Here is an 18361-nt window from a genome sequence, read left to right on the forward strand (position 1 = left end):
ACATTTTTAAAGGTAAATGAAAAGGTAAATGAGAATTTATGTACTTCTGTACCAGAAATATATCAAGAGAAAGCTGGGATAAAATGAGGGTTATCAAAAAAAAAAAGCAATTTTCAACAATCTATGAAAGTTACAAACCAATTCTTGTTTCCCACCCATATTCAAAACAAAAACTGAGGCCTCTATCAAGTAAGTGTTTTGACCTTCTAATCTGTCCTTTTCCCATGTGCTGCCTCCTCCACCTTCCTCCACTTCTTTCAGCTCCAGACACTATTCCCTGCCAACATTCCTAACTGCAGACACCTCATTCCCATCCCACTTGGGGAAATACAGCCCCAATATTTGCCTTGACTGTGCTGTCCCACTGGCCCAGAGGCTGAGACTTGGAGTAAGGAGGGACAGGAGAATATAAGAAAGTATCCTTGAGCAAAGGAGCCACACTTCTTTCACATTTGGTAAGTGGATGTGTTAAAGTTTTACAATGAATTACCTACATTATAACAAGAAACCCAAATGCCAATACAACTGATATTGGAATAATGATTTAAAATATTGTCCTTTTATCCTTCATATCTTCTCCCTACAAAATATACTGTCTCAGTTCATTACTAAATTTGAAGTTACTTGTTTCACAATAAAGCATCTTGGGAACCCTAAGAGGGTTTTTTTATGCTTGTCTGTTTGCTTAAAGTAGTGCATAACAGATATCCCATTGCAATAAAACTCAAAAAGAAAAAGAACCAAATTTTAAGATATAGAGAAGCTTAAGCAGATTTTAAATGCTTTAACAAAGGTATTTTGAGAGGGGGGAAGTTACCCAAAGTTTGGCTACTCTTAGTTCTGTTAATGTAACACTAAATTCACTGGGTAAGTATAAACCAGCGCTCAGTACAGTGCCTGACCCCCCAGCTGACTTCTGGATCATTCAGAGAAAGAACAAGTCCATGTTGCTGACCAGGATCACCAGCAGGAATATGACTTTCCACAGTATTACTGTTGCATTGCTTCTGCCTCCATGAGACTCAACCTCTTAAAACGGAGACAAACTGCTCATTCGCAGAAGTGAGATTCACCGAGTTAAAAAATTAAGTTGTACAGATCAGAAATCTAATCATGGGAGACAAGCTCTGAGAGTTTTTCAATCACTGTGGGGCTGCATCAATTTAAAGTCATGTTACATTAAAGAGAAAAACGTCTGGGAAAGTCTCCCAGTTGTCACTTTAGATTAGATTTGTTGTTGTTATCAGACTGTGCATTTTGTAGGCTTTTTTACATTTTAAAGATATTGCCTCATGCAGCTACACAGTGCATAAAGAAACAGGAAACATACCATTTTTTAAATCAGATTGCCTGGAGATGAGGAGTTTTCACAAATTAACTGGTAGTCTAATAAAAAAAAAAAAAGAAAAAGAAAACATGCATGCACATCTTCTTGAAGCCTATTAACATTTAAACTTTAACTACCTTAGAGTCACAGGAGAGCCACCCAACCTAGCCTTGCTCCACAGAAAGAAAGTTTCCATTCTTCCAACAATAAAACAGAGCACATTGTGGAGACCTCGTGTTGCTGGTCATCTCAATTACATTTTTTTTGTAAATTTCCAGCTACATTAATGGATTTATCCGTGTATCCTACACTAAATCTGTTACAGTGGCTCTCAGAATCAGGCCCTCATATCAGACAGCTGCTCAATACACAGACAACACAGGATTTTCCTACATAAAAATAAAATTGAAGAATTTCAGCTTATTTCTGCATGATTTCAAGCTGACCTCTGATTAACAGCATTTACCAGAGCTTTGGACAATTCTCTTAATTATTCTGATTGTCAAGCTGTCATGTAAAGTGTTCTTGAACATTACCACGTGTATTCAGGTTGTCAAACACTGTCTCAGACAAGTGTAGCAAAGTCACTGAATATGTTGCCATACATTACTGTTTCAAGCAAATATTCAAAGTAATATTCATACAACACAATGATTTTAACTTGAATTGCATACAATCATTTTGACTATTAAAATTATACCTTCTGATATTAATTTGGGGGGAGGGGGGTATACAGCTTTTAAGTGTAGTATTTCAGTACTTACAATCTTTCTAAAAAATATAGTTAGTAGCACACCAGGCTAAGTTGAAATATTTACAGGATACTCTTTAAATCAAATACACACCTTTGATCTGGACCCTAACTTTTTGATATCTAAAGCAAAATAACAGGGTGTTCAGAACATGCAGTATCTCCCTTCTTGCAGTTTTTCACATTGAAAGAAATATTCCAAGACTTTATTAAGTGGGAAACCACTAGAAAAATTTGGGAAATGCAACAGTAAGTTGACAAGCATGTAAGCAATGTCCATTCTGACTTCAGCAACATCAGCCTACCAGGGTGAGGAGCTACAGGATGAAATCTGTTTAAATATCTCTGACCTCCCCAAACAGCTGCCAGCTCTGCAGAAAGCTCTACAGTTTCTCTGCTGTAGAACCCCAGACCAATGAAGCAAACTCAGGTACTTACAGAGAGTTGATTTTGCTCTTCTGTTTTGGTTTTGGAGTCACTTGATTTTCACCAGTTTGGTGAGACTTCAGTACCATGGGGAAATGAGGCCTTTTGAAGCCATTCATGATTTCATACTAATGAAGACTCTTCCTTTATACAAATGGAAACTCTCTTCTACTACATAATATTTGAGTGTTGGAAAAAAAAAAAAACCATTCCCAGTCTCCTCAGATGCCATAGAGGCACAAGAGATGAACCAGACTTAGCCTAACTTCTATGGAAAACCTTTCTGCTCCAAGAGAAGACAATGCACCAGCAATGTATGGCATTTTTGAGCTTTACCACTTACTTGAGACCTACCATATTTATGGAAAAGACCACAGACTGACACCTAAAAATTATTCACAAGTTTCAGACTTGCTTTGTTTTTTTCTGAAGGTGAACTTTAAGCCCTGTAAGGAACACCAAAAGGAAGAGTTTTATCCCAAAGTATGACAACTATAACAAGCTATGTCTTAGAATAGTACATCTTTAATCTAACACCATAGTCCTAAATCTGTTCTGGTTCTACAAATGCCTCTAGTTATTTCCTTTTTATCAGTGAAGAAAATGAAATAAAAAGTATTTCATACTTAACACCAAACAGACCATGTTACCCCAGAAGACGTGCTTAAATAATTTAGCTGTTAAAAAGAATCTTTAACTATAAATGTACTAAATTCCAGCACAAAAGATTAACTACAAAAGAAATTAACACTGCCTTAGGAAAAAGAGATAACATTTTTCTAAAGCATTTCTAAAGCTTTTTGATATGCTATTTTTTAGAATTATATCTGGAGAGAACTATTTTTAAATGAGACTTTCAGAGCTGCTCAAATTGTAAAGTACCATTTGTGCGAGTCCAAGAGTTCTGTGGAACTCGGTTTTCTCCCATAAAGAAAAAATCAGCACACAGCCTTTACCCACTAAAAGAATGAATACCCAGCAATCAGAATTTGATACTCAAATAATATTCACCTAAAAAAATGTTGTTCCTGCTTCCATCAACAACTTTGTCACAATATATCAAAGCAAAATAACATTTTCTCCCCTCAACAACTTAAAAGTTTCCAGGGCTTTATCATCAGTCGAAGCAGTCTGTTTGCATTCTCCAATACAAACTGACAATCTAGTGATACAGTACATTAAAAATTCTCTGTAGTATTGACTGCCTGAAGCTGATGCTCCCTTGCTAAATGCAGTGCAGTTCAATTAACAGCTCTTCAATATACAATTTAATTTTTCTTTCATCTTGATCCACAGCAGAGCTTGAAATGAGGAATGTTGGAATAGATGTACTTTAAATATTGAAGCAAGTCTTTATAAATAAATCTATCAAACTTGTAATGATTTCTGTCATAACAGGACCAAACAGATGAACCTGAATGTCTGGGACTTTCAGGTTTGTGCATTGTTGTTCTCAGCCTTATTCCCTCAGTGAATTCCTGGTGTGGGAGAAGGCTCCAAAAACTCCCCCAAAGCAGTGGAAGAGCTTTTCCCTTACTGCACCACTCTTAGAAATTAGAGGAACAGATTTCTGCTGATGCTTTATAAAGTCTTTTGAATGTAAAAATCCAGCTTATCACTTACGTCACAACAACTGTCTTAAGGAGTTTTAAGATTTCTCTGATTATTTAAGAAGGTCATCAAACAAAGACGTACATGGCACCGGTTTCCATTACCAAATCTGCACTCCACTGAGAGACAACCAATCCTGAATTGAAAAGTAAATATTTAATGCATAAATACTACCCTGGATACCATTTTCCCCCCTGCAGTGTGAATGTACATAGTACACTTCAAATTTTCTCTAGGTAGTCATGCCATTTCATAGGAAAATGTAAGGTTAATTTAACCAGGACAGAATGAAATATTTCATTTCAAAGTTCCTCTAAGTGGGACACTGCTGAAGGAAGCTATTAATATCTCTTACAGCATGCATGCTCAAGGAAACATCGTGGATCAGCTCATTTCTCACAGGTATACTACACAGCTTTCCAAGTGGGAGGATTTACTACTCTTCATCAGAAGGGAAAACACTCCTCTTTTAAGCTAGAGGCATTTTCTACTCTTTAAACATATTCACAAAAACAAACCTGACAACACTTACTGCCTTAGATAGCAGAGAAGCACTGCTCACATGGAGGGCTACCAATGTGCACGAGAGGAGCTGTGCAGCCAGAGAGGCTTTGGCAAGAGAAAAACAGCATTGCAAGAACAGAAATCAGTTTCAGATGAACTCAATCAAATGTTCTTAATTAATAGTTAAGTGCACAGTGAAATACACAGGTTTGCCTTATTTGTGTCCGTATTTATAATGGTATTAGCTGAGATGCCAAGATTTTATTCTTAATTGTTATATTTCTTTCTTCTTCATGTATTTTTAATCATCTTATCTAGATTATCACTTTGAATGCTGAAAAAAACTTCATCAAACTAACTAGTCTCATTACTGCCACCATTTCCTTTTTCCCTTTATTTGTAGTCCTACATTTTAAAAAAGTATCTCAGTACTGTATTTAAATTGTCACAGAAATAACATTCAGCATTTACAGCAATTAACTCATCATTACTGAGAATAACTACACTAATTGGGATGTTCTACAAACCTGCAACACTGCAGAATTAAAAATAAACATAACAAAGATACAATTTACAACTAATCTATACTTACAATTAAAGTTAGTTTCAAGATTTATTTCATTCTATTATTTTTTATTAGCTACAGCACACAGTAAATGGGGTGTACTATGTTCTGCTTTGCAAACACCTAGATTATAAAACATAATTACACAAATTAATTAGAAATGAGCACATACATTCATGTCTTTGTTTGTAACCATAGCATGTTAAACATGACTATATTAGTGAGCAGTTCCTAAAACTTATAAGCTGGTATAATTGAGGAAAATGTTAAAGCTCCCTGACCACACAAGCCATAAACATCGCAGAGAGGGTCACCACCAATTCAGATCTCATGATGTCCTGTTTTGCAGCTACAGGCAGTGTGCAGGTCCTTCTACACAGCAGAGTAACAATTCAGTGAGAAGTCTCAACACCCAAAGCAGAACACAAGTGCAGACTGAAATTTTCCCTGAACTGGGTCTTGTACTTTCTTTCCCACCTACTCTCAAGGGTTCTCTGATGTCAAAGAGCCTAAAGTCTCTTCAGTTCTGCCCACTGACTGGAAAGTTGGTTCAAAGCTTATTTTGCCTGGCTCCAGTAAAAACAAAGTAATGAAAACTACCCCAAATATTCATTTTGCTGTATTAATTCCATATTTTTATTTGATAAGCAAAGTTTCTTGTTGAAGTTAATGCTCCGTCTCAGTGACCTCAAATGAAATACAGGAAAGAAAAAGTTTAGCATACCACCTCCAAACGTGATTATCAAGATAAAAGGGAATTAAAGGATGAGAAGAAATTAGAAAGGACAGTAAATCAACAAAAAGTATGGTGCTTTATAGTAATAAAAGATTTACAGATATAATTGACAAGCACATAAATTAATAGTACTTTTTAAGCACTCTACTCAGCAAGTCTGCTTTCAATACATCTCCTACATTTCTGTTGAGCTCCAGCTATGCTTGTTTTATGTCACTTATGCTGCTCTGCAGTCATATAAGCCTGATAATTATCTTCAGTTTTATAAGCTACTGTATATCATGAAACAAGTCAGTGCTTCTTTTGATGCCCTCACATTAGTCCCTTGTCACTGTTAAAACTTCAAGTGATCCAGCAATCACTTTTTATTCTTTTTTCCCTTCTTTTTAATGCATAACAATTCTGCAGTTGTACTACACCATCCTGGAGTTACTATTTTCCTGCTCTACTATATTTAGTGCTACAGTAGGACCTTAAGATTTTTGGGTTTATCGTCAAGTATCCTTTAAACATTATCACACTCTCACAGCACTGCAGATCCACAAGTAGGAAGAAAATCTCTCTACCTTTCCTTCCCTGCACTGAGCTCAAACAAAATATATTTCTGTACTTCAAAAGATTCATTTACCCTGTTGTCAGACTGGTTACAAGCCTATGAAAACAAATCTTAAAGAACTGATTCTTCACATTGCAGACTCTATGACCCATCAAATCAAATTCTTTGGGATGTGGAAACATCCATAAGTCTAAAACCACGAATGCTGAGTCACCTCTTTGGTTTTGTTTTAATTTCTGGGCAATTCTTAGGGTAAAGGCCCATTTCACAATGGTGACAGAGAAAACCAAGACAAGAACACAACACACACCAGGTTAGCAACAAGTGTGCACTGCACTTAACAAGCAAGACTCAGTTTTGTTATGAAGCATTCTGTTTCTACAAAACGTTGGAAGAGCTACAATTATTGCCCACTAACACACTGCTTGCAATACCAACAGATACTCCATCCTGTTCACTTCTGATAATGAAATAAACTAATAAAGTTGGGGGTTTCATATGAAAACCTAATTACATGAAAATGTGTAAGATCCTGAACATAAGCATGAGGCTTTTGTTTACTTTTTATAAAATTAAAGCAACAAATCTGGGGACAAAAATGACCCACCAGATTTCACCACGACTTCCACCAAAAAAAAATAATCAGAGTGCACATTAAATCATTCGCAAGATACACCACTGCCTGTTTAGTTTTAAAATGCAGAGAATGAAACTCATTGCAGAGGCAGAAGAGGAGCAGTGCTATAATTACAAGGCAGTGCCTGTGCAGCCCAGTTAATGCCGTGGTTTGACAGTGCAAGGCTATTCCTGCTCCCCCGAGCCTCGCTGCACACAGGGTTCACTCTAATTGGTTCCAAAGCACAACCCACCACCAGCAGCTCCTCCAGCCCAGCAATGGTAATTTCCACACGACTGTAAATAGTGTTTGCAAACAATACAAACACGGTAATAAGAGGCTAGGTGGGTAATTAATGTGGTTACAAAGCAGCTTATTTGCATTTTTATTTAAAACTGCCTTCTTTAAAAAGCTGCTCAGATTTCGTTTTGCAAAAGGAGCCTTGGTTAAGGAATAGAGCAGTAATTACTCTCTTTAGGGGTTCTTTTATACATCCTTTAGGGAATTAGAATGAAAAGATAAGCAGAATTATAAAGGGAATCATGTAAAATATGAAATGCACTATAAACACTTAGTACTGTATTTACCATAAGCTAAGCTTGTCTTCTTCATTAATGGAATATATTACAAGCTTATGTTACAATCAGATTAATTGTGAAGATGGTTTAAAAAAGAATATATATCCAGACACTTTAATTCCTCCTCTCCCAGAACTGACAACTAGAAATCCAGTGACAGCAGAACTCACTCTGTGTAAGAACACATCTATCTGGACTATAGTAAATAAGTTTTCAACATCAGCAACTTTAAATAGTTTTATAAAACACATTCAGAGAGAGAAAGGTTCAGGGAAAGACCAAACCCAAGTTGCACTAAATATATAAATTATCAGAGAAAGCCCAAACTTTGCATCCTGTAAGCTACACTGAAGCCAATGTACAAAGTCTCCTTTTTTATAAAGACAGACATCCCCAGACAGGTTGGTGATATAGTTGAGTACACAGTGTCTCCTAGTGACTTTTAATTGAAGACCAAGCATGAAGTGCAGTTTTAAAAGGGGTTATCCTGAGGTCTGTTACTGTCTTGGGGGGAGGGGTCTTAAATTTTTTTTTTTGTTAAAAAGCTCAAACTGCATTTAAGTAGTATTATTATAAAGCTTTAGGCATGGTAGGGATTTTGTGCCTCACATTTCCAGATTAAGAACAGCAGGGCTGTGCTAAAGAAACAAATTACCAAAAAAGATCACTTCAACATTTCTATGTATAAAATTCTGCTGACTGGAGGAAAAAAAATTAAGGAATAGTAAAATACTGTGACTTCTTTCAAAGTTACATTTTAGAAACTTTTTTTAAGACACGTGTAACAGATATTGGAAGGTGAAGAGAATTATGAGAGTAGAAGTAATTTAGTCAACTCAAAAGACAATTCTTTACTGAAGGAAATCATGGGAAATTGTCTTCCTATGTTAGAAACCTTACAACCTCATAGCTATGGGAGTGCTCAGTTTCTATCAGCTGTGTACAGCGTTATGAATTCATACACACCTGGGTGCTGACAGGTTTGGGCTGCAAGCGGATTTAGGGTTTGCTCTTGGATTTGGGCAAGGGTCAAGGTCTAAGGGTTATCTCAGGTTTGGGGGTTGAAAGCTGTTAAAAGCAACATCTCCCCAGTGGAAATAAACCCTGTTCCTGCAGCAGCAGCAGCAGCCAGTGCACCCTGTGAGGTGCTGGGCACGCTGCCCTCTCTGGCTAGTTGCTTTGTCATAATAAATAATAAAACTCTATCAGTTGTATGTATCCATACAGTACCAGGGCAGAGCTAACTGCAGTTAAGATGTAAGTCTGAAACAGGTCAGCTGTAGGCAGTACATCAACTCTCTGAGTAACTGGTATCAGTATTCAGGAGGATGCGCAGCCCTGAAAGTTGGAGGCTTTACACATCTGCTATATAATTCAGACTCTGTTTTACAGCAGTTTCATTACTAACCATAAAAACTGTAACAGTGGAACTGTATAAACAAACTGAACAGTGTTTTTACTGTAAAACATGAATGTAATATAAATATTTGCCTTTCCCTTTTCTCAGCATCTGTAATGAAATCAAATTCATGCCATATGTTTATGGTGTACAAAAAAAAAAAAATACCTCAACAATCCATCCGTGTAAATGTTGATTATATTGTTCCATGTTTTTAACTTCATGGGGGGGGATCTTTAAGCATCTGTATTTGGAAAATAGCTTTGCAGCACACATCACTCTCTTAAAGGTTTCTCAACTGAGCAGATTACTCACAGAAACTTACTGAATCCTTAAACATTATGGCCAAAATCTGGTCCCAATGAGTTGTTACTAGTACCAGGACTGGTTAATGTTTATACTGTCAGTTCTCCACGAGTAACATAAGGTCTGATTGCATTGCAATTAGTTAATTAAAAGATCCCTTCATTTCAGAAAAATCTGGATCACATCTTTAAGAATCAAAAAAAACCTTATAGTCAGCAGAAGCAATAATTCTTTAGTTGGAGTGTTCACAGCTGCAAGTGAGACAAGTTGATGCAGATTTTTTTTTTATTGCATTACCAATTCATTTAATACAAGATACTGCCCCTTCCTGCAAGGCCTTTTCCCCCCAGCAAGGTTTGGATAACTACTTCTAACTTCATTGCTCAGCATGGGCATGGCTTATGCATTGGAAAATGAAATATGTCCATATATTGCAGGCTTTTCTAATTGTATATTACACTGTGATGGCCTGTGAGCCAGCAAGACATAGTTTAGGATATCTTGCTTTGAAACAAGACAATTTTTTATTACAAAACAGTAACAGAATATTGGAAGTAATATTCTCACAGAAATGTGTGTGCTTTACTTGTAGGATGTTCTGAAATACTTCCTATTTTGAAGATTATTTTTAAGAGCTTTTATTTAGCACCACTTTGAAACCCTTTGATTCTGTACTAACAGACTGTGGCTTCAGTCAGTATTTACTACGTCTCCAAAACCATCTTCTAGGCAGTCTTCAGCTTTTCCCATAAATGAAAACCTGTCACTAACCATGAGGAGGTTTACAAAAAATTCTAAATCAAGGACAGCAGTGGAGACAAAACACTACACAGGAAAACAGTGCCCCTTCCTCAAGGGGGAAGCACACACAATGACCACATGAAAACTGCAGCCCATGGTCTGGTAAATGTGCCCAGATTGCTTCTTGTCTTTCTGCACTTTATAAGATCACAATTGGAATACAAAGACTCACTAATCAGGTTTTAATTTCATTCAGTTACTTAATCAGCAAGAATATAAATCACTCCTTTGGTGAAGAATACTTCAGGGGAAAGGAATACAGCAAGGAGTCACGTTTGTTTGGTTGGTTTTCTTCATAGCTTTTCTCTTCTCTTGTCACATCTCTACCTTGTAAGTCTCTACTTAAAAAGCAAACTCAAATGTTCTTTTTACAATTTAATCTAACCTTTAATGTAGCTGTAGGTTTAACACTGAGGAATAATTACCAAAGAAACATTATACTTTTTATGAAATATTAAACTTACAATTTATCTTTTAATATCTACTTCAAAGACTATTTGACAGGAATAAATAAATGAGAGCTTCTTGGCAAGAAAAGCTGTGATTTATGAAATATTTTATTCATTCATATTCTTAAGTATTTTCTTGAGAATACCACTAACATCTGGAGCTACGCAGTCTTATCCAAACATTCTGCTCATACTCAATTAGAAAATTATATCAATAATAATGTAAAATAAATTACCTAGCCTCTCTTCCTGGAGCATAGATTTCCACGTTCGTCAGAGCAACTGTGTGTACAAACAGCACTGTAGTGTTTTTCATTAAGCCTCAAAGTCAATTAAGCCACGAATTGGAACAATCATTCCTCCTTTGCAAAGTATTGATATTTTTCTTGGCTGCTTTCAGGCCTTTTCACTACTCAAGGAGAGATTTATGTTTGACAATTTCTTTCTGATTAAAATGAATCATAACTCTAGAATTCTAATTTCCTCTTTTCCGAGCAAGAAATTATCAAACAGTTTTAAATTGATATTGAACGTCATCGTGCATGAACACTCATTTTCAAGATATCAAATGTAAAGCTATACTGATCTCTCTTTTTATCTGCTGCCTTTACATACTTTCTCTTCCTTTCCCTGTCTATATATATGCACGTGTATAAACATTAGATTGCACCAATACAATCAACCATACCCCTCCATAAAAATTATATTTGATAGACCAGCCAGACCAGTCACACTAAAACTTGTCACAATGCTTTACACAAGGCAATTACCCTTTATTGGCAATATTAGCAAAATTCTACTGTAGTCTAGAAAGAAAATAACTGGAATACTGAAGGTTGAAAACAAATGTCAGTTAACCAAAGTAATTAGCAACTTTATATGGGTAATCCCTACTCAAATGGCTCAAACTCCCTATAAAACAGCTCTTCGGGCATAAATTGTTACAAACAAAGTTCTCTAAATTTGTCTACAACAACCAGTTAAGATCAGTTTGCATTTGCTTTTTAAACATAATGGCAGCTAATCTGAAAAAAATCTTATTTTCTCACATTATTCCTGCTTTTTCTCTAAATCTAAACAATTGGATTTTCCCAAGCCATTTAGCCGTCCCATTTTGTCTTTATAAACTTGATTTTCAGCTTTCACTACAAGCAAATTGAAACTGCATTTTTTGCCTAACAACTTATTTCACAGTACAACAGGCCCAGAGCAGAGCTGTGTTTCTGCAGACACTCAGTCTGTGGCATTCCAGACAGGGATGTCACAAACAGACTCACTAAGGGAACGAGCTGGGTGGTTTTCCTTAGTACTGTTGTTTTATGTAGTGTGTACTTTATTTTCAAATGCTGCATTACACTAGGTTTTATTTGGGTTTGGTTTGTTTTGTTGTGGTTTGGCAGAAGAGGTGGTTGGGTTTTTAAGAATTACAGTTTTTTCCATATATGCTGCAGGTTCTAGTTAATACAGACCATCAATTAGATAATTGTACCAAAATTTTGTTGCACACTTTTAATTATTTTCTCTTCTAGCAAAGTATGTGGAACTCTTTTGCATGAATGAAGAATGGAAAAGGAAACAACATCTAAACCTTGAGTACTAAAGGATACTGTCCCACAGAAAAGTCAGCTTGGGGTACACAGTGCTTTTGGTAATATACATGTTTTAATAGAAATACCAGTTATATTACACCACAGTAGTAAAACTCCACACTTAGGACAGGTAAACACACTAGAACTCAATTTGGCAATGGTTTGGGGTTTTTTTTGTTATAAGAGCATATTTCATGCAAATTAAAAGAGGTTTGGGAACGCAGCTGAAGAGTAGGAACATATTTATCAAATTTCTACCCCTCAAGTTACTGGAGGAACATTGTATTTATAGTGCAGCTCAGAGACTTAATCTCAAAGATTTACAGGAAAACATAAAACAAGTAGGTAGCACTATTCCTACTGAAAATACTACCTGAATACCATCAACACGAGGCTTTGTAAGGCTGCAACCTAATCAGCTGTATTTTTCTTTAAATTGATTCCAAATTGAAAAATAAATCAATTTCCTTTCAATAATTTTGCTTTCCCTAGGAACAGAGGAGACAAAATTCTGTGCACGCTTTTAAGTTCCTTCTAGCAGAACAGTTGCAGCTACATATTGAGAATTCATCTGAATCATATGCAGAGGTTGTTAATAGTTTTTTAAACTCTTTCATTTTTAGGAAAGAATTTTCAATTAACAACTTCCTGTAGTTACACCTATAAGCTAAAAATTAATATTTTACATCAATATTTTAATATTAGAAGCAAATCAATCAAATTAATCTTTGTCTCTGTTTTCAGTAACTGATTTTGGGGCGGGTTTTTGTGTTTGTTTTCCTCAAGATTGCTTACAATTTGATGTAAATTTTAAGCATCTTGTAATTCATCAACTAATTCTCTCCTGGTTACACACTCCAAGTAATTAAAGTTCAGTAATAACTTATTCTTTCTGCTCCAGCACCTGCATTTCATTTGTTTATTTTCCCAGAGTCATAAATCTGAGGGACTGTCAAAGTGCCATAATATTAGTGCAATAATCAAAGTTAATTAGTCCCTCTCAATAAACAACAACAAAGCCATTACAAAGATGCATTGAAGGTTTTCCAGCTACCCAGTTTACAGATGAGACTCTTTTTCTGAACAATTAGAATTTGAAAACTGTTAGTAAATAAATGTAGTCTTTCTGAAGTAATTTGACCTTCAATGTTCTTCATTCAATTAACAACTCATTAACTTTTGGTGAGATAATGCAGGTATTAAGCCAAGTATTCTGAACTCCCATTGTCTTCAAAATGCTCAGAGATATGGTTAGGATTAAGGGGGTAATGGGATATTTTTCAAATAAAAGGTGCTCACCACTGCCTAATTTTAGTTAGATAAAACCCATATAAACAGCCATATTTAGCTGGACTGGGACTATCAAATTCAAAAACAGAATATCACCAAATCCAGTTCTATTGAAAGAGAACAGACACTATGCTGGCCTCTGTTGGAATTCTCTTGGAATTCCATGCTATTGAAACTAAGGAAAAAAAAAAAAAAAAAGAGAGAGAAAGAGCTTTAATGGGATGAAAGCAGCAAGGAAGACATTTTACCCAACCAACCTTTAACTGTAAATCATTCATATGATCTGGGCAAGAGAAAAAGGCCTAAGTCCAAAGACTGTTTTTTCATGAAACTTGTGGTTACAAAACTTAGCAATATTGTAAGCATCACTTATCTGGAAATATGTGTAAATAAGTACCGTTTGTTTTGCATTAATAAATATTATAATTATCTGTAGATTAATTATATGAAAATATTAATACTACTGAGTGCTCTCCCATGTCATCTGGGAGCAGCTGAAGTACTTTGAGAGAGAGCTCAGGAAAGAAAAGCAAAACACTCATCACTAATTTTAGCTGGAAAGAAATAAAAATCCAAGAATCTGATCCTTTGGTCTTTTATTCATTTAAGTGTAGAGATGTCACCACATTCTCTCCTGTAAGTTAGCAGTCCCAGCAAGCTCAGACAAAAGTAGCCTGCAATCCTTGCTAGCCAGTAAATGATTGTGGGAGGAATAAATTAAGACAACTGAATATATTTTACTAAGGGCCTTAGGAGATCATTAAAAAAATGGGGATCAGAGAAGTTAGGAGTCAAAGAGCAACAAGGGCATAGATGGGACTGAAAAGCTCATGTTTGTGTGACAAAAATGGGAGAAAAATGAAAGAAAGTGGGAAGAAGATGGAAGGAAAAACCACTGGGACAGACTGCCTGGCAGCAGGGCTGCTGGGCCTGATAGAGAGAAAAGGAGAAATATTCTTGTGTTTGATAAGTACAAAAATGTCCCTCTGAAATCTCTCACTGTGGAAAAGCTATGGGCAAGACAGTGGCTGTTTTGGAGGACTGTGTCCATCCTCCTTCAGTTAGTTGTTCACTTTGGTTCTGGAAATGCTCTTTCTTACCAACCAAGCCTTAGGGGTTCTTCCAAACATTTTTTTCCCTTACAGAGCATCCACAGGTACCATGGACAACAGCACATCAGGCCTTGCAGTCCAACACACTCATAAGGAATGAAAAACCTCTACCACCCATGTACCAGCGACTGAGCAGGGTGTTACAAAATAAGACAAATTACTTTTTCCTCAGATTCTTGCATGGCAGTGCTGTATCTGTTTAACTGCTTGCACTGCACAGAAGACTTCACATCTTGGAAAGCCCAGCTCTGTGCTGGGCACTGTGTGCATCACTCACCCATTCCCCCAGGATGCGCTGCACGGCGTCGTTGCCTCGTGCCAGACTTCTGCAGGCCAGGATAACACACGCCCCATGCAGTGCAAGGGACTTGGCAGTTTCAAAACCTAGGATAAAACATTGTCCTAATCAGAAACAGATCCCAGTAGCAACACAGAGCTATAAAATTACCTGAAAACACGAGCCACACATTTAAGTACAGTTAGGCTTACCTGCAGTGTGACAACCTGACAGTCACCTGGACTCAGCTTTTAACAGCACACATGAAGAAACACAGACACTTCAATTTGATCAGGTCTTTTGGACAGTAATTGTATAAATTTTGTGCAAAACAGGTTTGGCATCTTCAAAAAACAGATTCAGCTTCTCTGCCTACCACTGTCCTCAGCTCTTCCAAGAGCAGGATTGTATTTGCCCCTTCCCTGTTTGACTGTGAACAACATGCCATACAGAGAGACTGCAGAGCCACTGTGCCTGGCAACTTCACACTGGAAGTGTCAGAGTATCCAAAACTGAGCTCAGGGCTCTTTAGATGCACAGTTAGCCTCAAAGTCATCAATCTGAGGACCACCAGTGGCAGGGGGAACCAAATATTCTGGTTCACTGTTCAATTCACTAATGAAAAGCTCCATAGAACTTGGTCCAAAGTAAGCTTCATTTAATTGGAAAAAATCTGTGAGAATTTACACCAGGAGATGAAGACTTTTGGGGAGAGAAGAATGCCCATGAAGTGCAGAGAACTGAGCCAGAACCTGGGTTTCTATCAGGAGTGAGCTACTACATATTTGTGATGCACTCAGCGGTATCACAGGGTGTCCATCTCCATGGAAAACTGTGACAATGCCAGGAATTGCCTTCTAGAGAGGCGTAGTGTGGCTTAATGAGTTCAATTAGAAAAGCTTAAACCAGGAAAGAATCAAATTGAAATGCCCAACAATTTGAGTATGTGAAGAAGTCGAAGAAAACAGGCATTTATTTTAGCTTTATAATATTTAAAGCATGTTCATGATTTCCTGTTAAAAACTGTTTACAAAAAAGCCCGTTAAGATGGGCTGTCTCACTTCCAAAACACCCTGGAGCAACAAAACCCAGTTACAGCACAAAACATAACTTACATTATAGAAACAACAGACACCAAGACAAATTTATACAATTTTCTGCAATTACATACTTATGGTATTTAAGCCAAGCAATTTTCCTGTATCTCTTTTAAAGCCATTCACTGCACCAAGCAACTTTAATTACCTGGATAATTCATTGCATGCACATGAATTCAGCTACAGCATATGCAAAGATTTCCCTTGTTCCTAATTCCACTTTAAGCATATTTAACTAGAATTTCTCATGTAACTAATATAAGACATACCAGGGTACTATCAGCTAGCTGTTATGCTTGTTGTTTTGCACAAAAACCACTTATTTTGACTAGCTGACCATATTATTAAAAACTAGTTGGAATGCCTGGGAATAGTTTTTGCTATTGTTAAACAAAGATCGAGAGCTGGTGACCAGATTAATTAGCAAAGCGTGATGATGTTTTGCTCACTCTACCCCATGTCACACTGTGCAAAATAATAAACTCTGCAAAATAATAAATTCCCCTTTTATTCCCATTCTCCCCTATAGTTAATAACTCAATTCTCATTATAAACTAAGCAAGTTACACGCTGTGAATTTAGTTCATTTTGTGCTATCTCGACTCTTCCCTGCAAACTTGGAGATCAGTGTTAAGCACTTCTCTTCAGGATGTCCTTGCTCTTCTCTGAGCTTCCAAAGAATGATCCTTCACCCTTAGGCAGACATGTTCTGGATCTTTATGTGAAATCATGTGCTAAAAAAACATCCATTTGAATGCTGCCACAGGTGAAGCGCTGATGTATCTCCCCATCAGACATATTTTAAACTCATTCACAAACACTCCTGCACTTTATTTAGGACACCTATATATATATGCAACTTCTAACTGGAACACCTGAAGGAGGAGTTTGGAAGCACCTCGGTATCCAAGTCTTTTCACAGCTTTAGCTCTCTGGTTCTTCCACAACAATTAATGTGTCTTTGCTCCTCCAGTATCAAAAAGCTTACACAGGGGGGAAAGCTCCTAGCAGGGTGGAAAACATTTTCTGTCAGATTCACTCTGCTAAACTAAGTTTGCCAACAGCATTTGTTCTTCAGCAAAATGCAGCTATACTTTCAATATACAGTAAATTTTAAAACCTCAACCTAACACATGGATTGAGTAATGTACAGAACCATTTAAACTCTATGAATAAAAATCTTACCTCTCTATAAAAACTACCATTAAAGCACGATCCACACTGAATGTGGTTTCATGCACTGAAGTTAAACCACGAAGATCATAAACACCCAAACAGTAAAACATTTTAAAAAAAAACACAGTAGGCTTACATAGAAAGAGAAGCCTAAATAACTATGTAAGGGACATGCACAATTAAGAAACCAGAGCAACCTTAATTCTTCCCACAAAAGTAACTCTGTGGACTTTAAAAGAACCAAAGATTTTCTTAAAACTTCACTTAATCTGAGACTGCCACCACTTAGTGACACAGCCCTTTCACAGTGAAGGGACATTAACAGCAATGACATTAGGTTCTTTTCCAAGAAACAAGTGATATCCTCCAGTGGCAAATATTCCCTGTACCACAGCACTATCGCACAGCTATTTAACCCAGGTAAAAGAGAGAGCACAGCCCACTGCCAACAAATTATACACTAGTTGTGGGGGTTTTAAAAGTAGGAAAAACTACACTAGAAAAACAGCATAGAATTTCAGACTTGGGCATCAAGGACAACCAATTACAAGGAATAAAAGAGACTCTTCCCCCAAATGTGACAGGAGAATAACATACTTAAATAACGTCCACTTTGGAAAAGTAATCACTGCATTGTATGGAGTATTTAAATATACTATTTTGAGCAAATGTTTTATAAAACTAATTTCAAGCAATTGCCCTGGAAATCTCAAGTTTGTGCTGAGATCAACTACTCTTGCTGCTGGTGCTATGGCTGAACGAGCTCTAATCCGACACTCAGAAGTGAAAATCCTCTTTAAGAATAAGACATACATGGGGGATAAACATTATGGCACAGTTCTACATCACCAGCTAACCTAAAGGACTGGGAGCAGAACTAACAAGAGAGCTACAAGCCCATGGGATTTGCTAGAGACGTTTAAAACCCTTCAGCCCTTTCTTACAGCATTCGTTCATAAAGACCCGGAAATTAGCACTCAACTTCATTCTTCATCTTCTATGATGATTGTTCAATACTCTCACGTTCCTGGCTATCTACAGTCGACTCCTGCCACTGAATTTTGGTGCAGATTTTCAGCTAATGGTGTCAATTAAGAAGCAGTTAGCATCGCTCAATTAATGCCAACTACACTGTGTCAACACACACCAGATGAGTACAGGGCCCTGTCCAATGGTGCAACCTCCTCTGTAAAAT

The 18361-nt window shown here is 36.8% G+C and overlaps 1 protein-coding gene across 1 annotated transcript in view; it reads right to left on the reverse strand.

Annotated features, from left to right (window-relative positions):
- The window catches only part of WWOX (WW domain containing oxidoreductase), a 488590-nt gene that overhangs the window by 449659 nt on the left and 20570 nt on the right, over positions 1 to 18361 (reverse strand). The window contains exon 5 of the mRNA XM_039558532.1: positions 14894 to 15000. Within this exon, the coding sequence (XP_039414466.1) occupies positions 14894 to 15000 (107 nt within the window). The remainder of the gene's footprint in view (positions 1 to 14893; positions 15001 to 18361) is intronic.

The sequence above is a fragment of the Corvus cornix genome, chromosome 11 (assembly GCF_000738735.6).
Source record: "Corvus cornix cornix isolate S_Up_H32 chromosome 11, ASM73873v5, whole genome shotgun sequence".
NCBI classification, from domain to species: Eukaryota; Metazoa; Chordata; class Aves; order Passeriformes; family Corvidae; genus Corvus; species Corvus cornix.